General features: G+C 45.8%; 1 protein-coding gene and 1 long non-coding RNA gene across 4 annotated transcripts in view; one reads left to right on the forward strand and one right to left on the reverse strand.

Annotated features, from left to right (window-relative positions):
• Positions 1–409: 409 nt before the first annotated feature.
• The window catches only part of hdac9b (histone deacetylase 9b), a 32,316-nt gene continuing 8,078 nt past the window's right edge, over positions 410–24,647 (reverse strand). Inside the window, exons 1-12 of one of the 3 annotated variants that reach the window (XM_035530651.1) lie at positions 21,391–21,802; positions 21,118–21,186; positions 13,543–13,784; positions 13,197–13,347; positions 12,612–12,735; positions 12,090–12,211; positions 7,354–7,485; positions 6,761–6,876; positions 5,191–5,313; positions 4,186–4,381; positions 3,636–3,853; positions 410–2,189 (exon numbers count right to left, since the gene is read on the reverse strand). In XM_035530651.1, the coding sequence (XP_035386544.1) occupies positions 1,857–2,189; positions 3,636–3,853; positions 4,186–4,381; positions 5,191–5,313; positions 6,761–6,876; positions 7,354–7,485; positions 12,090–12,211; positions 12,612–12,735; positions 13,197–13,347; positions 13,543–13,784; positions 21,118–21,139 (1,779 nt within the window). In that variant the 5' untranslated portion in view covers positions 21,140–21,186; positions 21,391–21,802 and the 3' untranslated portion in view covers positions 410–1,856. Of the gene's footprint in view, positions 2,190–3,635; positions 3,854–4,185; positions 4,382–5,190; positions 5,314–6,760; positions 6,877–7,353; positions 7,486–12,089; positions 12,212–12,611; positions 12,736–13,196; positions 13,348–13,542; positions 13,785–21,117; positions 21,803–24,647 lie in introns of those variants that run through there. The other 2 variants (XM_035530649.1, XM_035530650.1) reach the window with 2 other exon arrangements.
• LOC118242135 lies at positions 3,863–12,077 on the forward strand. Its single transcript, XR_004776568.1, has 3 exons — positions 3,863–3,945; positions 9,583–9,701; positions 10,510–12,077. It is a non-coding gene; the product is annotated as an uncharacterized LOC118242135 (long non-coding RNA).

Consider the following 24,647-nt stretch of genomic DNA (forward strand, 5'->3'; position numbering starts at 1 on the left):
TCACTGACTCGTATTGGAAACATCCGCCATGCTCTAAATATTCCAGAACAATAGTTTAGAAGATTTTAGGCCCTTTTACCAAATATTTCTTCACTATATAAAGACAAAATGAAATTAGCTCAACTGTTTTCTGCTCAGACATGCCCTTCCTTGATATGGACAGAAAACAAAAATGCCAAACAACATTTACATGCAATGTCAATAGTCAGATTCTTTTTTTAACCCAGGGAGGTAACAGGACCATTACAGCTCTGTGCAGATGTTTGTTGCAGGATCGTATGATTTGGCAGGAACCAGAATCCCCTGAACTCAGGCTCAACCACCACACCCTCTGCCATATTTCTATAAAATCATGCATCATTGCAATTTATTTATCTGACAAAAGTAATAATTAGTCAAAGGCAGCTTGTCAGCTGAGAATGGACTTTATTTTAAAAAGAAGGAAGTTTGTGACAAGGCAAGAAGGCATCACATACAAACAGATACAAAGAGAACATGTTGACAGAGCCAGAACAGAGGAACAGCAGAAAAGGACATGGACAGGCCTGCTCAGAATGCTTTGCCTTAACAGACAGTACGATCATTCACGCGGCGAAAATTATTTCATAGTGAACAAGTATTCCTCTATGTGGCAGTGTTGATTTATAGGACCTCACATGCATTATCCACACTAATGCTTTTATGTAGACAATACAAACACAGGACACGTAATGGCTGTGAACAGGAACGATGTTGGCCACGGACAAGCGATGCAGACAACCAGAGACCTGCGTGTTCCGTAACACTACGCTTAGCCGGGCACTTTGAGAGGGGAAACCGACAGCGGTGAGCAGACGTACCTTGGGAGGGGCCGACAGACGGAAAGCGAGAGAGGAACAATCGTCCTTTTCTGTCAAACATCAAACCTGCATGTGGAGGTAAACATGTCGCTGGGGGAAAAGGAGGAAATGATTGGTTTTAAAAAGGGGGCTCCCTCCACTGTTTCCCCACTCTCTTTGTAATTTGCCCCAGCAGTAAATCAGGGCTCACGGCTGGCCTCTTGGACTCGGTGGAGGCGGACTCATCCTCTCCCAGCATTCCTGCTCTCATGAATCACTCTGATTCCTGGCTTCCACCAGGCATTTCCTGCTCGAGCCCCCCCCACCTTGCGCCTGGGCCGAGGAGCCGCACTCTGCTCTGAGTCTAGGGCGGCAGCTTTGATTCAGGCCTCCCGAGGGGGGGGTTATTGGGGCAAGCAGAGCGCAGAGCAGATCCTAGACCTGCTCTACAACACCTCTCGCAGCAGGTACAGCAACAAGGCCGGCACTGCACTTCACCTCCTCCGTCCCCTCGCGATGAACACGGAAGTGACGGTTAACAGAGACCCTCTGCAGGTGACGTGTTAGGCTGTTGCAGTCTGAAACTGAAGTAGGTCATAATAATGGAATTCATCCAAAATTAAAGCTACGCAAATTTCAAAAGAGCATGAAAAGAGAGTGATTATTATACAGGAGCTTGGTGCAGCTCTTCTCCAGTTGGTGGACAGAAAGTAGAAAGGGCAGTAATTACATTTCAAAATACCTCTAACAAAGAAAGACTTCTCTTCAGATTTCAAAAGATTTACCATGATGGATTTTCTATATTTTCTTCTTCATCGTATTATGTACAGAACATTACAACATACAATACAGAGATCACTTCACAAGTTCACAAATGAAAACGGTCCAGAAGGGCTTGAGGTGGAGGCTCTGAGCATGTGGGTGGTGTGCGTGCATGCGTGCATGCCTGTGTGTGTGTGTGTGTGTGTGCGCGCGCGTGTGTGTGTGTGTGTGTGAGTGTGTGAGTGTGTGAGTAAGTGCATCTGCTCATGCCTAAGATCAGATCATGGCCCGTATTACCAGGCTTCCTTTGACCTGGTGAAGGTAAGTGCTCTGCTTTTCAGCCAGGCTCTCTCTGGCCTGTGTTTCACTGTCACTGTCTGCTGGCTCCTCTTTCACTTTAATAACCCCGGGGTGAGCATCGACCTCTTCACTAAGCAAACTCGCACTGCTGCTCCTGCTGCTGTGGCTTGGGCTGCACTTCCGGATGACTCCAGCAGAGGGCGGGCTGTCCTGCATGGCTTGCTCGTACAGGTTTCTCCCCTCTTCCTCCTCTGACTCGTGCAGGTGGCTGTTAGGCTGTCGCAGCTGTTCAATGGACTTAGACAGCATCTGCAGGGAAGGTGAATCCACAAATTTGACATGAAACAAACAAAGAAGTTGCCAGACTTTCACATCATGGATTACTTGATGCTTATTGACAGGTTTTGCTCGAATAAGTTGTGCACAAAAAGCAAACACTCCTGAAACTATGCTGCTTACTGTAAGCCTTGCAGTAGAACTGAGCAGAAGCAGGCTTAAGCACATCACCGAAATACACAGGCAAATTAGGCTTAGGCAATCTAGGCCTCGTATAAATATCCGCTCAGTTAAAAATAGACTGTGGTCGCAGGCATTAGTGATATGCTTTTTATACCTCTCCTAAAGCCCATAGGCTTATGCAAAATTCTATAAGTGCCCTGTTTAGCACATGTAAACATTTACGAACGTCCTGCTTCTGTTGGGAACCATCTCTCTTTCTGAATTACGATAATAATACACGATATCTGTGAATCATTGTAGACTTCCACCTGAACATTTAGAAACTCTGTTCAGAGAAACTCTGATGCATTGCAGAGCTATGGGACGGATGGCTCATCAGCAGTCACGGATAATTAGTGTGGGGCTACCTAACAGGAAGATTACATTTAAGGCATTTAACTGAGGAAGCTCTGAAGCCTTTCGATTTCTGTACTTCCTTCTTGATCATTCAGGGATTATTTAAGTCTGATTTTGCCTAGATCAGTTGCAGCGATGTATTTGAGCACATTTACATACAGAAAACCTTTGTTTCATAACTCGAGAATGCAACATGAATCGACTCCAAAAGTTTTGCACATCAGTCATTCATGCACTAGATGAGAGAGATTGCGCAAACCGATCTATACATATAACCACAATTTTAATGCGGTGTCCTTTCATCTGAGGCCATAACAATAAACAATAAACAGGCGCACACACATTAAAAAAAGGCCTCCGTGAATACTTTTGATCTTCATTCCTGAGGATTGCACTTGTAGCCTTGAATTTCCCATAACCCTTTCAACAGTAATAGCGCAGATCAATCTATGGGGTCCCACACACAATGGAGCCTTTCAGTACGCCGGTCTCCCTCGTCGCCAGCCTCGCACACTCAGCAGAATAATTATACTCAAACGGATGGCCAGGGTCACCCATGCCAGTGCACAGAAACACAAATATTTCCACAAGGGAACAAGACTGTGTATTCTCCCTGCTTCTGGGTTCATTCGGACTAATCCATTTTGGGGGATGTTTTCGCATGCCAGGTCGTCTGATGCCTTAAGATATGCTAACCGATGCAGTTTAGCATTTAAGCTAAAAGAAGGGTCTGCATTCTTTATTTGTGAAAGTCAAAGTCTATCACACACAATACGAGTGCTGCCAAAAAAAAGGAAAATAACTTTTATTTAATAGTATAATTTAGTATTTTTAAACTAAATATCCACTTGTAAAATTTAAAAGCTAACAGTATTATGAATGAGGACCTGTTGGCTGTACCTTATTGATGTGGACCTGCTGCTGATACTGTTTCTGCTTCTCAAGGAAGTGCTGATGCTGTTGCTGGATAACAAGCTGGGCCAGCATGCTCTGGGGCAACGGGGCAGACTTGGTGCGGTTCAGGGGGCGGTGGCGAGGCAGCTTGGGCCTCACGCCTCCCACCGAGTGCTCCTTCATGGCCAGCGGAGACGGAGGGTGCACCGGCACTACACTCTGGCCTAGGGAGAGAAAACAGCAGGGCCTGCGTTTAAAACGTGCCGCAAGTCACGCCGGTTCCTTTCAGACAGCGCAACCCAGCATCACCAAGCAGGTCTGTTGTGTCTTACTGCATCACTATTATTACATATTCATGCAAAGATAAAATAATGTGTTTTGCAAGACCTTTAATCAATTTGACAAATTTTTACCTAACGTTTGGGTTACAAAGAGAGGTTTTCCTACTACAGAGACATACATCTTTACCAGTGGGTTTACCTACGATTTTTAAAACAGATTTAGTTGAATTAAGTCATTCGGATAGATTTGGCAGAAGGGAGCAAAGAGATCTCACCAGTGGAGAGGATCCTCTGTTGGCGGAGCTGCTCCTTTTGCAGGAGGTGCTGCAGAAGTGCCTGCTGGCTGCTGCTTGCTTTGGGCTCCAGCGTGAGAGGAAGGGCCACAGGACCCAGGAGCTGAGTGGGCAAACCCTGCCGGATGGCCAGCACTCCACCACCTTCACCACGCTTCTCCTTCAGCCCCAGGCCAGCCTGAGAGGGAAGCGCACAGGCTGAGTCAGACCCGCTGCCCTTAATGTCCGTACCAGGATGGAAGTCTTGACCACAGCGCAAGGCTGCGCCCTATGAGATATTTACTTGTTGCATTTTCAATTTCACACTGATTAGAACATTACACTTTTTTCTTGGCATTTACAGAGAACGCTTCTCTCGAATTTGTTTGCTTAGATGGACACAAAAGCACAAGACTTGTGAGTTCCTAGTAATGATCATTATTTAGAGCCGCACTTGATTATTCTGGCTTGGGCTTTCTAAACAGCAGTAATGGATGAGGTGACTGGGGAAGACTGGAGTGCACCCGATACCAGACACTTAAACACAATATTTATCTAAGGCCTATAAAATCCCCCAAGGTCAAGGGTCACTACCCTAAGGCTATACATATCATGGAGACAACCACTGATGGCTAGTCTTTCAACAGGCACCACAATACGCAGTCGAGCAGGGGCCCTAAACGTCATTTCCCTTCATTTATCAGCCGAAGCATTCACATTTCATTCACAATCCTTGGAGAGAGATGGTGGGCCTATAAAAGACGATCATTTGTGGGTAGAAATGAACTATTCGGTGTAGTCTCGAGAGGAATATATAAAAAGAAATAGAAACCTGCACTGCATGACAAATTCATACACGCAAAAAAAGGATATTAGAACTGGCAGACATCCTGCATCTAAATATTCGAGCATTTGTAGCAATTTGGTTGTATTCCGTGACATGAAACAGACAATAGGAGATTATGTTATATTTTTTGTCAAGGAGGGCAACACTGAAGGGTTACTCACGCCCAATGGGGAGGAGTTGGCTGAGAGACCCAGCGTGATGTTAGGCAGAGATGGTGACGTGTAAAGACTCAGCATGGACGTAGAGGCTTCGGGGCCCAGCAGCTTGGACTGTGAGGGCCAACGCTGACAGGAAGACAGGGAGGGATCGGGGAGACCTGGAGTTATTTTGGAAATCCCACTACGGGCCATTGGAAAGAGCAACAGCAGCAGCACACTAAACTTTAATGCACTAAGACGAATGTTTTGGTCGCGCCACAGTGGAGTTTCGGCCTTGTCCTGATCTTGTCTGCAACATCTACAAGTCTGAAGACACCATGACGCATGGGCGGTAATGAGGGTTACGGAGGAACCATGTCTGATCTAGAGAAATTTTCTCCAGCACCTTTGGCTCCTACTTCCTGCGCACAGCAGGACAATCCAGCAGCATGTGGTCACGGAGCAGCCCTGTTTACCCATCCAACACCCCCTGCACATTCACTGACCTGGACGTGGATATCCACCCTTTATATGACCCAGGGGAGCAGTTCCCTCTGAAAGGGGATATCCAATGTAACAGATCACAAACATAGTTCGCTTTTGCACCTATCCCGCTATCTGCGGGTAGCCCCTCGGCCCGCCGGTCCGATACGCGAAACTCTCGGCCTATGTCAATACGATAGCCGCCCTGTGTGTTTGTGTTGTTAGCATGTAGTTGGCTACCAGCAGCTGGCAGATCAATTAAGCTCAACCTCCCACCACCTCCACCCTGGCTCATGGTGTAATAGGCATTCCTAGGCAGCCATTGTGCTGGAGGTCCATGGGAGTGTAAACAGTGGTGTTGAAGAATAACACAGCTGCTAAGCTGATGCTGCACAGAGACTTGTCGTTTCTGCCACCCACCCCAGAATGCACTGCTTTGTGAGGGAGGTCTGCCGGGACCCGAAGGAACTAAGCCATGAAGCTAACAGGAAGTGACTCACGGGAACTTCCTGAGCTGATGAACTTCAGCTAACTGAAACATCACAACCTTGGTTATACTTATGGGCTCATGGCATCTCAAAGACAAAGCCTTCTCTAAAACATAACAGTAAGATAACAAGAGAACACTGAGAGAGCATTCTTGTACCACCACAGAGTTCTGTATGTTGAATAGGATACAACTGCACTGCTAACAGCCCATCAGCTGATGTAGTGCCACTTTTATCAGGCAGTGTGGTTGAAGCAGGCAGAGGGGAGCCACTGGTGGGGCCAGTGAAGTAGGGGCTTATGGGAGGAAGTGATTGACTTTTATTATCTGTGTAGGGAGCCATTTTCACTGGCCTGTGACAGACAAGCATGCCAAAAGTGCCAAAGACTGCCCTCTGTTTTCATAGTTGCACTGCAGTACAAAACAGGCTCGGTGGCTGAAATGAACATGACGGCCATCGGCATTCCTTTACCATTAGTCTGTTTTTCCTTACGACAACTGTAAACCTGAATTTAGACTTTTTAGGGACTATTGATTGAAGCTCCTTTGTCTTTTTCGTAACCACTGGAAGATGATGTGACTGCACAGTTAATAAGGTATGGTAGGGCTTTTCAGGCGCAGTACCTCAGTGCGAGTGGTGGTTGGGAGTGATGACAGTCCGTTTTCAGACCCCAGGGCACTGGAGGCACCGTTTGGAGAGCTGGGGCCTGAGCCAGGGGCACTGCTGCTGGCTGTGTACTCTGTAGATGGACCATAAGAAAATAACCATGAGACCAGGCGGTTTTGGAAGTACATACTTCAGTTTTAATGCTAATTTGTAAATGAAACCTTTCTGAGTGACCTGGAAGACACAGACTAAGGGTAGCATTGTGCTAAATTACTCGCTTAGGTTAGGTTGTATCTTAGGTCTTTTTTTTTTTACTGTAAATCCATAATAGCTCCTGCATATGTGCAATGAGTATTCAAAGTGACCTAAAGTAACACACACCCTGTTCAGATTTACCAGAAAGTTTTACGACAAATGCCTGACTTGCAGGCTCATAAGTTTGGAAGAAGAACAAGAATGGTTTACGTAAAGCAAAAGCTCCCTCCGTAGCTATCAGCAGAATCACAAACACGTGCCAAACAATGAAGTCACTTGACCATCTACACCCCAAAATCGAGAGCTGGCCAACAGGAGGCCTTAGCGCTCATGCTAATTGTTAGCTGACGCCTACCCAGGAGCTCCAGGGCTCGTTTTTTGAAGGGCGTCATGATGGGTCCCTCCTTCCTCCTCAGAAGAGGACTGCTCCTCCTCTCCGCAACCTTCTGCTTCAACCTTGAACGCATCTTCAGATTCGGCTCTGAGGCTGCAGAGTCAAAAAGCAGCCAGTTTAGCCCTTCAAGTACTTTTTATGCATTTTAATTGTTTTAAAGGTGCGCACTGAAAAAAAAAAAAAAAAAAAAGAAGTCTCTCAAATGTGCCTGAAAATATCAAAATCAGGCTTAGTGTCAGAAGAAACAGGACAGGGTTTTGACGTGTTGGTGGCACTGCCTTGATGTACGAAAGACAAAAGAAAGATCAAAAGTCACATTTCTTTAATTGAAGGAAGAAAGAAGCCATGAATTGGTAGTGGTAGTACTTTGATGCTACAAACATCACAGCGCAGTGGCCTCTTACAGGCTGTTCCGGGAGATTAAACGAGACAGGATTGGAACCAATTCCCCATCATCTGGAGCAAATTAGGTAGAGCAACGTGCAATGAAAAGGTCTCCGCTACCTGACCTGACCACAGCCCAGTACAGTAGCAGCTGTTAGACTAACACAAAAACGAGGCGGATATTTGGGGGAGGAATGACGGTGCCACGCTCACAATCCTGTTTAGCAAATGGCAAAGAGAAGGAAAAAAAAAAAAGTCTCAGCCACCTTCAAATACGATTGGTTTTATACAGTACGTGCATATTTATGAAATACTGAACACACACTGAATATGCGTCGTCGCCTAAAATGGAACCAGTTATGAAGAAAACCGGCTTATTTTCCTCTGTTTTGTGTTTGTGCGGGTAATATGGCGTGAGTAATAACTGGTGGCACAGTAAGGTAAGGCTTCTCTGGAGAACTGCATCATAAGACTGGGGAGCAGTAAGGGGGCTGAGTCACAGGAGACTCATTCTCACCCACACATACTGTAGTGCTCCTGAATACTCAACACCCACAGTACAGTCAGTAGAAAAAAGAGAGAGAGAGCCAATTTTGTCCTTTCTTCATGCTGTAGATGAATCCTATTTCTCCCCTGCAGTGTGACATCACTGCCTATACAGGATGCTAATTTCTTGGGGCTTGATTTGTGCTGAGGTCACTCGTTGCGAGCCTTGTAATGAATATAATCGGTAGGAACGTATCCGCGCTTATGCAACAGGACGACAACTCCTGCTGGAGAGAGTCACTTTTTGTTCCGAAGGACTAATGTAAGAGGATAGGAGAGGCATGCAGAGCAGGTTCCGCCAGGACTGAGCTGCCAGGCAGCCCCTTGTCATTAGCGGCGGTGGCAGCATCTGCCATCCAGCAGTAATGGGATGTAAATCCTGCCAGCAGAGCGGGCCCAGAGTGAGCCGCGGGGAGCCCGAGCTCGATCTGCCTCCCGCCCCGCGCGCCCACTCTTATTGCTTGCTATTTTTACCCCCACATCAGAAGCCGTCACCACGGGAACGGCAGCCCATCGCCACGGAGATGGAGGCTGGGTTGTCGGGGGTCACAGCGGGAGGCCCAGGATTGCAATGCGTGAGGAAGGAGAGAGAGAGAGAGAGAGAGAGAGGGCACACCATGGACGGGGGTCCTCGCTCAGCCACAGCGACAGGTTCGACACCTGCGCGATTTTACCCACTGCTGACACAGTGCCCGGAGCTAGCGGCCAAGCTAAACAGGAATACGTATAAGGCAGGAGTTTAACAGGCCCATAAATCAATCACATTATTGCATTTGAAAGTACCGCTGGAGGGTGCACGGAGTGCTGCATTTATTATGCTCTCAACTCAACACCCGAATTGCCCTTTTCTGAGCACCTTGGTTTGCTGCTAAAACGACCTCTGACTGGAGCCAGACTCTGGCAGGTGTGCGGACTCTTACAAGCATGGGGACAGTAGAATCAGACCTTACCATGGAGCCAAAAAACACCAAAACTGTTGCTCTGTTATTAGATCATCTCTTTTCTCCTTTCTGAGAGGGCCTGTTTTATGTTCTCGCTGCCACTGTCTGCACCGCATGTTTCATTCTCTCATTACTAATCCCATCTGCATCATTTTCATCAGGCAAAGAAAACAAACCTCTCCTCCCCGGGGGGGGGGACATGAACCCTATGATGCAACAGCTTTGTGGACTGTGTTACTCCACCTCTCCATCTCTGTAGGGTTTTTTTTTTTTTTTTCCCAGTTGTTGAAACACACATTATGTCCCTCCGCTTCCACAGAAGAACACTCAACCTGCACAGATGGGAATAGTCTGGTGCAAGGCCCTGGAAATATCTGCTGTTTAGGATGCACCGCATCAACTCCTCCACATCTCCACTGCACCTGCTCCACCCGTTTGGTAAGTGGGTCAAGACTGGAGCGGGTGTCGCTCCTCTTTTCTCTAAGCCAGGCCATTAGTGCCCACAACAGCACCACGTGCTGGTCCAGGTCTGCTCCTGTCCGGCACACAAAGGAGACAGGTGGCGAGTGGTAAACATGCTTTGGGCAGTTCATCTACGGCCCCCCTGTGAGAACTGCAGAAACACACGGCCCTGTTAGGAGACGAGTCCTCTTCATTCCCTTCGCTTTAGTGCCATTCTCCTCTCATCACAAAGAACTAAAAAGGAGCTAATAATAAAAGGAGCTAATAATAAAAGGAGCTAATAATAAAAGGAGCCTGTGTCCTGCAAGACATAAAGTGCATGAAGATTACCTCACTGGAAAGTATTAAACCCTCTCACAAAAACACATAAAAGTACATTGGAAAGACAAGAGCTTCTCTCCTTTTTGTTTCATAAGTGCTATTCTTTCCAAACACCAGTGGTGTCAATTCTTAATACTATGCTAATCTAACCATTTAGTACCTGCCAGCCACCTAGTTGTGTCAAAGTCCCAAGCTTAGAACAAGTGGTAGCTTTGTTTCATGATTTAGGGGATACATACCATTGTACCACGTATACAGCATTTCGTCTTGGGGTAGGACAATATAGTGCGTCTCTAGCAGACAACAATTATACGTCTCTGAAACAGCTCCCATTTTCTGAAATTTAATCCGTATGATCCATGGTACAGTGGGACACAGAACAGCACATATTTTGTTCAAATGCTGTCAAGGTTAAGGATTGTTTATTTATTTAACTATTTTTTGTTTATTTATTTGATTGTAGGCTGCATGCTGTGAAATCAGGTGCAAGAACTGCTCAGACTTTAAGTGTTACTAATGGTTCCCAGCTCTTTTCGGGAGGACTGTTGGATTCCCGGTGGACTTCTTGGAATTGCAGAACCTTGCCTGTAAAACTTCAGAATGCTGGCTAGCTTCAGCAGAGCAAGGCTAAAGTCTGAAACTGAAGATCGGAGTTACCGTTCAAATGCTAAGACAATAAACACCCTTCTTTCATGTGTCTGTGTAATGCTTATATAAACTGAGCAGGCTACATAATTATCTCAGATTAGTTTACACTCAGCAGACAAAGCTTGCACAACTTGGGACTATACTTCCATTGGCTGATCTCTAAATTGTGTATATATGACATGACAGCCCATGTGGTAAAGCAATTTAGCAGGTATAATTGTTTACCATAATAATTCAAAACGACATGAAGGGGAAGGAATGTAATGTCATTTCCGTGACCTCACGGCACAGCTATGAACTGTTCGCCTTGGCGAGAGCTTGGGACCTGCTGAACCGAGAGGGAGCAGTAAGTCACGTTAATACCGACTCCCCACGAGGGCCACTCCGGCAGTGGGTCAACAAACCTGAGCCGTTTTCTGTGAAAAGTCAGAGATTTTCGAAATAATGAAAGCCTTTTTCAAAGCTCAGGAGAAATTAAATACCTTTGTGCCTTCCATTTTCTGTGAGGCCGTTTTTGACTCTTAGGTGGTGTGAAGCCTTACGGGCTTTAAGCAAAAGAAGAGCGATCTTAATGCTATGACTGGAGGGGGAATTAATTACTAAAATAATGCTAATATGGACCTCTGTGTCAAGCCTCCTGGGTCACAGCAATTCTGGGAAAAGGGATTCAGTTAAAAAAAAAAAAATCCCTTCCACATTGCCTGGAGAGCGAGCATTTATATTGTCAGTTCAGTCGTATATCTAGGTATAAGCTCGTACTGTAAGCCCTAAAAAAACCACATGAGATTCGTGCTGGAAATGATAAGCACAAGATAAAGGTCACGTGAAATTTGATTACTTATTTTATAGTAGTTCCGGGAGAATTTATACTAATCTCCTAAAAAAATGTTTAACTACCTTGAAACCATTAAAAAACACTACTGTTTTGAAACCACAGTACAACCCAGGGGGAAAAACCTTAGGCTTTGTTATGTCAGATATGATTTCAATGTCAATGCAATGATTCAATATTTGGAAACATTTCTAATTTCACTACAATAACACAATTCCCTTCAGTAATATAGGATGGATACAACTAGCTAACGATTGTTTTCACTTAAGCGTAGCTTAAATTAAATTTCAAAATGTATTACTATTACTAATGTATTACTTTAATCTTTGACCAAAACGCAATGGGGGAGAATATGTTAGTAAATTGTTAGTAGTTTCATGGTATGTATCAATGTATTTTTACTTAGCTTTTAGAGTCACCTTTAGCATCGTTCAAAATCCACTTATTATCACACCCCAAGAATGACCTCCGTCAAACAGTATATACAACTACACAGGCCCATATGAACTCGGTCCCCAATGCTTATATTCTTTACAAGGTTTTTTTGTCGATTGTGATCCTACCTGTTTTCCTCAAGGGGAAATCGTCTCTGTTGTCATGTAGGGAGGGCAGGGGGAACTTGGAAGAGGGTAACACTCCTCCTAGAGGAGGTGAACTCTGCTCCAGGGAGGTGTGATGGGAGGTCCTGAATGGAGAGGAGACACAAACTGAACTGCCTAGCTGGACCCACAGTCATAAATCCAAAGAATGTGCCCTGGTGACCAGAGACAGAGCTGCCAAGGTAGTGTTGGGCTATTTAGCCTTAAACGTTACTGTGATTCTCCAGCATTCTTTTTTGCTGTTAGAAGTTTATGATTCTACCATCTTCCCTTGAACTTCCTGTGCCTTTCAGTAAGATGCACAACAGACGTCCCAACTCAGATCTAAATATACATGGTGTAATAAACTCCAGAATTATGAGCCTTACGATTTCCTCTGGGCTTAATGCCATTAATAAGACAATCAAAAAAATACTTGGGTATGAGCTGTTTATGCAGACATAAAGTGTTTGGATTTATTGTTTGTTTGTTGTTGTTTTTACTTACGTGAACCAGAGTTTTGAGTTTGGCGTCAGTGCATGGCATGACCCATTGGGTGCTGTGTCCTTTGTGGATTTACTCAGAAGGAACTCCTGGAGCTTCTGTTTCACCTCTGTGCTGGCCACTGCACCTGTCACACCACAGGACATGGCTCATACTGGGGTTCTGACATACTCTGTCACTCCTGCATGGACACTGATTTAGTAGGACATTTTTAGCAGGCGCATCGAAATTAGAAGCACCTTTGGAGGGACTTCACAGCGCTACGTTTAGCAAGAAGACATAAGCGCAGAAAACTCATCTAAGGCAGCCTAGAATCATACCAACGACACATGGCCACCTCTCTACAGTCCTCTGACTAACACTGGACCACACTCGCACAGAATGTGTCACCTTTGAACTTAGGTAAGACACATGAATAAACATCTCCCCCTTCTGGACAACGAAAAATAGAGCACTGGTAGAAAAGCACTGGCTGTTTGTTTTAAATGGAAGAAGAGTGTTAAAGTGTGAAGTCTTTCTGGAGTTTGATAGTATCTGCTAAGCATGTAAGCGTGGCTGGGTGTGGGACAGACGGGGCCGAGGTCTCACTCTCTCGCGCGCGCTCCTTGCTCCTGAGGAGGATGATCTGTTGCTGGCGCCGGTGCTGCTCCAGCTCCCTCTCCTGGTTCTGCTGCTCCAGCTTCCTCTCCTTCTCCAACTTCTCCTGCTGCTGTTTCATCGCCTGGAGCTCCTGCTGCAGCTGAGAGAGGCACCACACCGACACACATCACACACCGACATACCGAAGTCCGGCAGCTTTTGGCGGGAGTCGTCAGCCTTGCCGTCTATCTTACACAATTTTGCCATGTCGCAGCTTTTTTTTGGGGGGGGGGGGGGGGGGCAGCTTTTTTTGCCCCATCGCGGAGAGATACATCGCAGGCCCGACGGTGCTCACCTTCAGGTGCTCCTGCAGCTGGGCCCGGTGCTGGCGGATCAGGCTCTCGTGCTGCTTCTGGAATTCGTCGATGAGCAGCTGTTTCTGCATCTGCTGCTGCTTCTGGATGAGCAGCAGTTCCTGCTGCAGCTGCCTTTCCCACATGCTCGGGTCCGAGCCCAGTGACAGCATCCTGCCGTCCGTCCGCAGGTCCAGTGGAGATGCCGGCTCCAGAACCAAGGGCACCTCAGGCTTCACGTCCACTGGGAGGGGGCAGTAGAGAGGGTAGAGAGGCAAAGAGCATTTTGTTAGTATGTGCTGATACTGAGTTAGTATGATACGGATACATTTCTGCCTCTCCAATGCAAGAAGCATCAACCCTGCAGGTTTACGGCCATCACATCAGCACCCCATCACGTGCACGAATGGGGAATCCTGCAGAAGCCACTGGGGAGCCACCTAAGTGCTAGCACCCGGATCAGTCCCAGCTCCCCGCTCCGCCCGGATCAGTTCCAGCTCCCCGCTCCGCCCGGATCAGTCCCAGCTCCCCGCTCCGCCCGGATCAGTCCCAGCTCCCCGCTCCGCGTTGCATTCGCCGCTGGCACCCACAGGGTTCACGCTCCCCTGCAGCCCTGTCCGAGGCACGCTGCCAAGCTGTGTTTGTCATCTGGATGTGCTGTCTGTCGCCTGTGCTGTTACTCCCCAGCTACAATCCCTCTCCCGGGCCTCCTCAGCCGTGACGGCCTTCGGCATTATGGAAAAAAATTGCCGCCATGTTGTTCAACCAGCGTCTCATTACAAATAATAAGCTGGGTACAAAGCCACAGGGCATCCCTCAGGTGCCCAGTAGCTCTATAAATAGCCAGCAAGACGATGGCAATCAATAACAAGCCTAGAGGAGCGACTTAGAAAGCATGAGGCAAACAAACGTCCAAACAGACTGCCACTGCCCCCCCTCGGCAAATGGATAGGCAATCACAAAATGTTCACTTTTACAAAAAGAGATCTGGAAGCTAACAAAACACTCGTCTCAGCCTGGACTACAGAGTGTTCCAGACACTCTCGCACAGCACAGGACCCACAGTTGCACACTCCACTGGCCTTCTTCAATTGTTCATTACCTGTGAAGCAGCAACCCCTGAAATACAATTCCAGTGCTGGTGTTGCTTCATCATTTGAGGCAGTGCACAATAGATTCGTTCTGGTAATTGCACAACCTCTAAACAAACAGTAAATGCAGTTTAAAAATAAGCGTATGAACCCACATGTGAGCTTGGCTGCAAACATATTTGGTGTAAAGACATTAACTCGCTTTGAAGATCCTATTTTCCACACCCATCTACCTGTTCTTTTCAAATAGCACTTTCAGCATTATGACACATAATGACTGGGTTGTTTTTCAGAAATGAAAGTACATAACTGGTTCAGTAAAATGGCATAATGCAAAAAAATCTATAAGCAAAACAAAAAAAATTGATTAGCCCTCTCTGTAATGCTATCAGGTGATATAACGCAATGATGTAATGTGCAGAGTAGCAGGTCTGAATCCTTCGTACCTGTTCAATCTCAGTGTCATTAAAGAGACAAAATATTGACATGCCTTCGAATATGGGAATCAGAGAGAGATTTATCAGACATTTATCAAACATTGCATTGTTTGTTCAGTGTTTGTTCTTGTTTGTTCATTAAGAATATATAAGACACATAAAACAAACATAGATATATTGTATCAAATACAAATACTTGTATATAAATACTGTCACCACATATATCTGAGGTCCTATGTATAAATCAGACTCCTTCAGATGCTCCAGTAACCCCCTGTGAGTTGCCAGGGTGAGACTGTTCCACTGACGTAAATAGTGGCTAACCCATTAATGGCAAAGTATTTATGTACTTTGTTGTGCTCTGCAGAATGCCGCAGTCAAAAATGCCTGCATGCGGCATGGACAAGTATAAATAGCAACATGAAAAGCGAGTGGTACGACCTAGGGCTATAACAAACCTCACACCCCATCCACCACCCTAACCAGGCTGCCATGGCAACACTGGCGACATCATTCTGACTCCTCTTCCTGCAGATATTGAGCTGCACTGTGAGGTGTCTCCTCCCTGTGAGCGCCTGTGGATATTATGTCATCCTTTAGATAAGACTCGCACACGCGCACAGACCAACAACTGCCACCACCATATCACATATATTTGCACAATGCACATGTTCCTGTTGCATACACACACACACACACACACACACACACACACACACACAAACACACACATAGGCCAATGATGTCATCTCCAGTTGGGCCTGAAGCCTCCAAAGAAAAGATTTCCTATGTATTAGGCACTTAGCCTGCCTCACCTCCCACTCATGCTGCTCCCCGAGGTGTCAGACCGGGGGACTGGAGATCCTCGGAGCACGGGTTCCAGGAGCACGCAGGAGGCAGGGAAACGCAGGCCCACAGAGACAGGGACTCCCTTCGGACTGGGCCCTCCTGAATTTCCCCGATGAGGCCGCACGTCTGAGCCACGGCCGTCGGGCTTGCTGGCCCGGCGTGGCTAAAAATAGCCGTAGTAGAGTCACCTGCTGGCCTGCGCCGCGTGGCACTGCAATACCTCGTTCATACCAGCCCCGCCTTTCCCTCCCCACTGCCGTCATTCAAGTGCTGCACTGTGATTTAACCACCCAGCAGTGGTGTGAGAGCGCTAGCCTCCAGCACAGACCTGCCTGCCTCCACCGCTGCAGCTAGGTGAGGCCTTTTCATCTGCCAGTTCGGCACCACCTGCCCCACTGGTTCTAGTACCATACCCCACCTCTAGGCCAGGCCATGAGCTTACATAATGGCCACGCGCAATACTTTGGGTTTTGGCATGACGGCGGCTGTGCCTTCCCAGACGAGATCAAGACGATGAAGTCATGTTTTTGAAATAGAATTAGCCCGTGATGTCACTGCCAGCTCAACTGTTGGCATTACACAGAATCAGGCATGCAGGTGTAGGCTATTCTGAGATCACCAAACAGGTTTAACTGCGACGGGACACAATGGTAACTGTGGTGCAGGTCAGGGCTGTTAGTTCAGTTATAATCAAACATCTGATCAAGGTCACAAACCCAGGGAAATATCCGATCAAGTGATAATGACATTCAATAAATACATGTTAGAGGAGTTATAGCTCAGGGGATTAGAGCTCTATAATCAAATCCCACACAGGGCAGCAGGAATGCCGACTAAGAGTCAGATGGGCCTTGGCTCTCCTTTTCCGCCCTTCTTCTCACCACACCAGTCATGTTCTTCATCAAAGCCCTCATAATAATATTCCCCAGACCTCGACCGGCATGCAACTGGTCTCTAGTTTTGCCTTGCTGAAATAAAGGAGGAAAAGTACATCGTAATCCTCCGACATTGGCATGTCCCCTACTACTGCGGTCTTATTTTGTGTTGTCTGATTTTGGCAGCCAGGGAAAGTGACACTACATCTTTATGTGGCAATGTGTGCCCAGCCTTGTGTTTTGGTCCCAGGCCACCAGGACAAGCATTCCATATGCAGTGCAGCTCAGATGAGCTGCTAATGTATCGTAAATTGCTGCTGAACTGGAAAGAGAACACAGAACAAGCAGCAAGTGGGCTAAATATAACCGTCTTTCTGAGCACACCCTTAATATAGATAATGTGTGGAAGACTATCGCACTTGCGGGGCCACCTAGCTATTTTAACTCGGCCAAAAATAAGAGTCCCCGGCTGAATTTATGTAAGCCATTCCACAGCCTATTTTGACTCCCAACTCAATAACTGTGCAAGTATAAATGTAACCTTTTGATCACTATTTATTATTTAATAACTGATATTAATTTACTCCAGGCTGGTTTTTATTTTCTTACCTGTCTTTTATTGGCCTCTGTTTTAGATACTTGGTTGAATAGTGAGACTCACGGCTAAGGGAGGTCTTAGATTTATGCAAGAGAGTTCAGTTTTGTTTCGTTTTTTTGCACTAAGGATTGACAAGGACCATAAACCATGCCAAAACTACCTTTCCTAGGGGCTGTCAGGAAGGCTAGGGTGACTGATCTACTGGACTACATCTCCCATGGAGCAACTGGGCAGGGTTTCAACTGCAGACTGATCTGTTGCAATTTGCTGTTGAGTACTGTTGATCAAAGCCTCAGGTCTCTGGTGAATCCAGACGCACATTACTAAGCCTCCCACACACTGCTAAATGAAAGAATGCTAATTTGTTTTGTGAAGTTAACATATGCACCTCCCAGTTTTTCGCTTACATGAAAATATGACATTCAGCTGGGTCTCTACCCTAAGAAAATAAAGGCCAAAACAGAGGCTTGCTACATAATATTATAAAACATAACACTACTAATAATGTTTAGTATTACTAAAACATTATGACAAAGATATTTATACATGATACATGGTGAAGGTATATTTTGAATCCATTCTAGCATGAAAAATCAATTATATGAACCTACAGAACATTGCAACAGGTGTATAAGGACACTTTAACTCCAAAAAATGGCTATTACAACATCTCTTCTTCAGCTAGGCTGCAAGTGGAAAGGCTCAGGCTATCAGTACTATTCTAAAATTCATACATCCCCAGACTGCAGTAAACCGGGAGGCTGGCTCTGTGTTTGATAGCAGGCACAGAGTAGCGCGCCCCTGCATGCGTGTGAGGCAGATGCATTCATTAAAGCCAGTAATACTCGCTGCTGCAGGCTTGTCTAAAGCAAGAAACGGCACTTCATTTTTAAGAGCAGCTCATCCTCTCAGCCGAAACACGGCTCGGGCGCACCGGCTGCCTCCTAAACAGAATACAGATTATGCATGCACCAGCAGCCCTCTACCAGCTGGTCTGGGGTCAGACCTTTATGCAAGGCACAAAGCAAAAACAGCCCGGACAAGCTGGTCCTGAGTCTGCAGTTAAAGGTGGGGCAAAGGCACAGTGGATGGAAGGTGTCTGACTTGGGCTGTGCTGTTTTTTGCCTTTGCTGAGTTTTACTGCAGGACACCGTAGATGCAAGTGAAAATGATCTGCTACATCAGTTACGCAGCTGTGGATAACAGCAGGCACTGTACGGACATCATTATGAACTATGGCCTGTGTGTCCACGCGTGCGCGCGGCCCCACGCCATCAAAGCCACCATCCAGTTCTGTATTCCTAATGGAGCGCCTTGGGGTGTGGTGGTGGGGGATATAGGGCTGCTCCATCACCTAAACGGCCCCGGGGTACTTCAAGATGAAAACAAAATCTGTGGTCTGGGCGGGAGGGACAGACAAAAAGTAATGTCTCTGATCAGAATCATGTCATAAGCCGCTTGTTAAACAGGCCGCTGTTCTGGCATCAGTGAAGACGCCGTACCTGCTTTGTTTTTTCGGGAGACTCTTCTCCAACATGAAGTTCCAGTTTAGGCACAAGTGTAATAAAGCTCATTAGTGATTACCCTCGGGCTATAATAGGAGAGCTGCGTTTTATTTTCTTTGATGCATTTCTTTGATGCAGCTCCGCGTCTTCAACACTGTTTCCATTAGAATATTAATTAGAGTGTTTTTACACTCTGTTCAAATGTGTGACAGTCACATAAGTTGAGTGGGAGATGGTTCACACTAAATGAGTGGCAGGTTTTGCAACGAGGTTTTATGTTTTCGATCCAACACAGTGCGCCTTTATTAACTGCAAAATAATAAAATTCTAATACAAAAAGGTGATCATTTATGTTCAGAAAGGCTTTCCCCCCCTGCCCTGACCGCAACCTACTTGTGGGACCACTGAGTTTCTATTTTACTTTAACGTATGCTAAACTGGTTGTTTCAGTTTGACTTGACAGCATAATTGCTACCAACCATGTTGGGTGGTTCGAGGGCTAAATGCATAAAAAGAGAAGCTCAGTACATGTTTTGAGAGAATAAAAGAACAGACAGTGGAAACCTGTGACTTGTGTTATTTCTTCCAAAGAAAAGTCTCAAAAAACAAAGAAGCTTACACATGAAAGACCTTTTCAGGCAGCACCCTTTTCATAAGCAACAGACTCGCAACCAAGCAACAAACACACTCAAGAAAATGACAAAAGCCCCTATTAATATTTGTTCCAGTGCATGGTTATATTAGGCGCGTGCTGAGATAGAATGATAACGGAACGCGGTGGCGCCTAATCTTAGCACCCTAATGCCATAAGCTGAAAATAACAAAGCTAAGAATAGCTGACCCACAGAGCAAGCACCAGGGCCGCCTGTATGAAATGGGTGATGTTTAACCACATTCTGCCGCATGGCGCTATATGTGCCTGTTTAAAACTTATCTTGGCTGACGCGAAATAAATAGGCTACCATCAAGATTAGCCTGTCCATGGGCTACTCCGTGGGCCAGCACTCGTTGCAAAGTTCTGCACTACTGCCCTGGGTCCTCGGCCTCTCGACCAGTTGCTCCAGTAGCTGAGGCTAATTGGAAATAAGAGATTTTTCTTCTTCTCCTGATTTCCTCCTGAGACTACAGGTGTAAAGAGACATTTGCACAGTGGGAAATTACAAGATTTATCTTGCCTGCCTTAGCATAACCGTTTTCCGTGTTGTGTAACATAAGAAAGAAGGAAATGCTGTAGGGTTTGTTTGTTTTTAGAAACCACAGCAGAGATGTTGCAATACTGCAATAATCTAGCACCAGGAGCCTTAAAAAAAACCAAGTAAAATGAACCATACTTAAATAATAATGCCCTTCACAGCAGTCAGCAGGAGAACAATGGTTTGCATGCCATGTATTGTACATAAAATGGGAAAATCATAGATGAGGCGAACCTCTCTGTATCACAGGGACTGAAAGGACTCAGTCAGTTTTGAAGTTATACACACTACTCCCCCGCTACCCCCCCCCCACCATCCCTGCAGTCCTTCGAAAAACCATAAGAACCAACAACAGTAAAGTACAAAAATGAATCAGTGCAAAAAGTTTAGAAGACATATGGCCAGTTCCCCACAACCCTGTTAGCATGACACTATAGTAAACAGGTTGCTAAAAAAACAGACCGACTCTTTGTCTTTGACACGGCACGTATCATAAGTAACAATCTTTTCATGTTGACATTGTGTTTCTGTCAGCCAGTATCCTGCTGCCAAGACAGGAGCTAGAGTAGCACATCCTGTCCACGCCACTATCTTTATTCTGTTCTTAATGCAACGTTTACTTTACCAGTGCAAGCCATTAGAATGCAGCACAAGTACAAGACAACATGGCAGACCTCAGTGATCCTTCCTTCTGGAAGAGTTATATCTAAAACAAGTGTCTACTTCCAGAGCAGGGCAGAGACGGAGTCGGGGGTAAACCTCACACGGCCAGCACCCTGCCCTCCCCGCCCGAGCACAGCGCCCATGCAAATCACCTGACAGAAGCAAATACCTCTTAATGCAGCAACTAGTCAGACTCTCCTGTTGCTGCTGACACAAATTTAAAGAGCTTATCCTACAGTACAAGAAGTGGAGCGTGTGTGTGTTTAAGAGAGAGAGAGAGAGAGAGAGAGAGAGAGAGAGAGAGAGAGAGAGAGAGAGAGAGAGAGAGAGAGAGAGAGAGAGAGAGCACACGGGAGAGAGAGTCACCTGAGTTGTTGACGTTGTGCATGTCGCCGTCGTGGAGGACCAGAGGCAGCCGGTGTTTGCCGAAGCCGTCTGCAGAGAAACAGGAGTCGCCCTCGTAAATAGTCTGTAGCATACTCCAGTCAACAGCACATCGCCTGTCTGTCTGGCTCTTCCTGTCACACTGTCAGCCGGCCCCCTCCCGCTCGTTCGCTCTCTCTCGGGAGACCACACGCACTCGCTCCTGCCTCCTCACTAGTGACACTATGAGGAAAAGACAACTCCTCCCTCACTAACCCCAACAGTTCCTCCCTTCGCCCGCTGTCTTCTTCACTCCTCGTCACTTCTCCACTCGTCAGGGCGTTGGAGAATCGGCAGGGGTCTACACCTCCTACTGCTGAAGCCCCCTAAAAAGCTAATAGGCTTTCTACCGTTGGGCTCTCGTCACAAAAACCGCCTCTTTTTTTCTTGCTTCACTCTCTGTCTGTCAAACGGCGGTGGCGTCGACCTCCCGTGCCTCCCCGTGTTTTTTTTCACTGCAAGATGGCTGAGCACGACTCTCCTCTCTCGCCTGGGGATCTCTGCGGCGAGCTGCTGAGATGGCGGGGTTGTGATTCTCATTTCTCTCTCCTTCTCTCACCTTCTCTCTCCTTCTCTCTCTCTCTCTCTCTCTCGCTCTCTCTCACCGTGTCAGAGCAGCTCACTGTGGAAAGGAGGAGGTTCATTTGCATGTGAATCAACAGTAGCGTGGCCCACAGGTGACAAAAATAGAACAATGGCTGGCCCTGGCTATAAATAGGTCAGGCGAGGCGCGGGGATTGGAGCAGCATTGATGCGTTTAAAAATACCACACCAAACACAGCTGTGGCCCTCCTTCTCTGCCAGAAGGCACATCTCTCTCTCTCTCTCTCTCTCTCTCTCTCTCTCTTCCCCTTTCTCTCTCTTTCCCTCCCTCTCTCTCACACACTCTCTCTCTCTCTCTCTCTCTCTCTTTCCCTCCCTCTCACTCATATTCACTCTCCCTCTTTTCATTCCATCTTGTCTGTTCTCTCCCCTCTGGCCTCCATAAAAAAGACACACTACCCACTTTCTGGAAATATAAATATCATCTGTCTGCATTTTGCCTGACATTTTGCTCCTCTGTGCAGTTGTGCTAAGACTTTCTCATGGATTATGTGCACAACTCAGACCAAATACAGCAGAAAATGAATATGTATCATTCCAAAGGAAATTAGATATTTCAATGCCAAATTTGAGCCACTGCTTTGCATGAGAAAAAAAATACTGAGCATGCATATTCTTACAAGCTTTAAAAAATAAATATACAAATGAAATAAATATGCCAATAATACATATAGAAAATGCCATGAAGGTATACTGAAAGTACAACTGAACCTCCAAAAAGAACACCAAAAGTTCTGCAGCACTGCATTCATAGAACTGCACGGTGTGAAAAAAAATACAAGTCTGGACTTGCTGTTTGAATGTGCCTGTTAAGCCACAGTGTAAAGCACTAAGTGTATTGAGGCCAGTATGGTTCTTCAGATAGGATTCCCTGTCTGGCCATGTGTGGTTAAGATGAATTAACAATGGTAGTGGTGTTGGGGGGGGTGGGGGGTACCATCTGCGTGCGGGTCAAACTTATTTAAAACTCAGACTTAAGTCCGCAGGTGAGAAAGCACTGCTCTACTTCTGTGAACATGGTAAACAACCCCCACGTTCCTTCTCTGGAGGAGGAAACAGTTTACAAGTACCAACTCATGAGCTGATTACAAAAAGTAGTTTTCTACTTGTCATGCACAGCAATGCATTCACTAGTTATTAGCTTTTATTTATGAGCGAGTCTTTTATTTTTTGGAGGGGGCGGGGTCAGACAAAATACTGATTTATCTTAATACAATGGACATAAGGAATAGCAACTCCATACCTCAGAAATAAGCTTTCCTATCCTTTTTGTTATAGCAAAATCGGAATGCATGTTGCTAATCGCGTAATTAGACAGGAATACGCAGGGGACGAACTTGGATTTCAGAGATGTGGGTTTAGCGTTTTTGGAAGCTATTTTAACCTGCTCCCTGTCAGACCGAGGAAAACTTGTTTTGCTATGTTGTTTCAGCTGGATGAAAACTTTACCCCTGCTAACTCTTCTTATCCACAGCAAAACAAATGTTTTGATGCGTATGTTTTATGCAGACTTTCTGCTGTAAAACGGGTTTGATATCCTATGTTATTATATTCTATTCGGTTATTAAACGCCGACATTCATTCTGATGATACGTTCACCTTTCTGTCGATGGTTAACATGGCCTGCCATACATATGTTAAGGCAGCATGCCCTTCATAACACAACGTATGTACGTTTTTTAAGTTAAATCTGTGTAACATAACAAACATAACATATTGACTTATTTTGCAATTACGCTCAATTTACATGCTGTCATGTTCATAATCGTACGTGCCCCACTTATGAAACTGCTCTGTCCAAAGAACACACGAAACCCCGTTTGCCAGGGTTCTGCGTGAAAGTGGTTAATGATTATTCAGTATGAGAAGTAACACGCTAGCACTCATGTCCCCGGCACCTGTTAGCGTGTTGGACATCGGCAGTGTCGCTGCGGGCGGATTCAAGATCACGATCCGAGCAGCTCTCTCCCGTCAAATGCCCGAAGCCACCATGTGTCCAGCCATCCCAGAGCTCCCAAAGAGCCGCCTTCTCTCCGGCTCCGTTATTTCAGAGGAGGAAATGAGTTTGTACGTGTCGTGTAAGAGTGTTTTACCTGTCGTTAGAGTTATTTTCTGGCGTTGAACTTGCTGTATTCAAGGGACGGGTTAAATGTAGTTTGGTTGTTTATTTGATGGTTGTTCTAGGAAGCCTTTTGGGAAAACAAAAATGCGCTTCAGCTATTTAAAAATAAGTGCCGTGGAGTAGAAATTCGCAGGTTTATCAAAAATAACCATCAATAAACGTTTTTGATTAAGCTAAATAATACAAGCAAAAAATGCTTGGGGATATTTATAAAAATAAAAATAAAAATGCCATTTTGGCTTTAAAACAAATGAATGCACCAATTATTTTAAAAAAAAACAAACAAAAAAATTAGCTGTGTAAGAGTTTGCTGACAAGTAGGATTAGGGATCTGTGTAATCAAGCAAATAATTTAACCAGCAAACAGGGATAAGAGCAAACCATCAAATGAATCACTACTAAATCTGCAGACATTCACGCTTTCGGGATGTGCAGTGTTCCTGTCTACAGTTCTCAGCCGGTGATGTGGCCAGTTCTGTTCTAAATAGGTCGTAGCATTTGGCGTAAAGTGTCCTAAATACAGTAAATAACCATTAGCTCGCTGGCCTACAGCTATAATTCCTAAAATAGACCTCTCATTATCTGAGCATTAGCAAAGATTAACCTACACTTTTGTATTTACTTCCGAAATCTGCTTATTTTGCAGAGGGATTGGAAATTGTGTGTGTGTGTGTGTGTGTGTGTGTGTGTGTGAGAGAGAGAGAGAGAGAGAGAGAGAGAGAGAGAGAGAGAGTGTGTGAGTGTGTGT

The sequence above is a fragment of the Electrophorus electricus genome, chromosome 10 (assembly GCF_013358815.1).
Source record: "Electrophorus electricus isolate fEleEle1 chromosome 10, fEleEle1.pri, whole genome shotgun sequence".
Lineage (NCBI taxonomy): Eukaryota > Metazoa > Chordata > Actinopteri > Gymnotiformes > Gymnotidae > Electrophorus > Electrophorus electricus.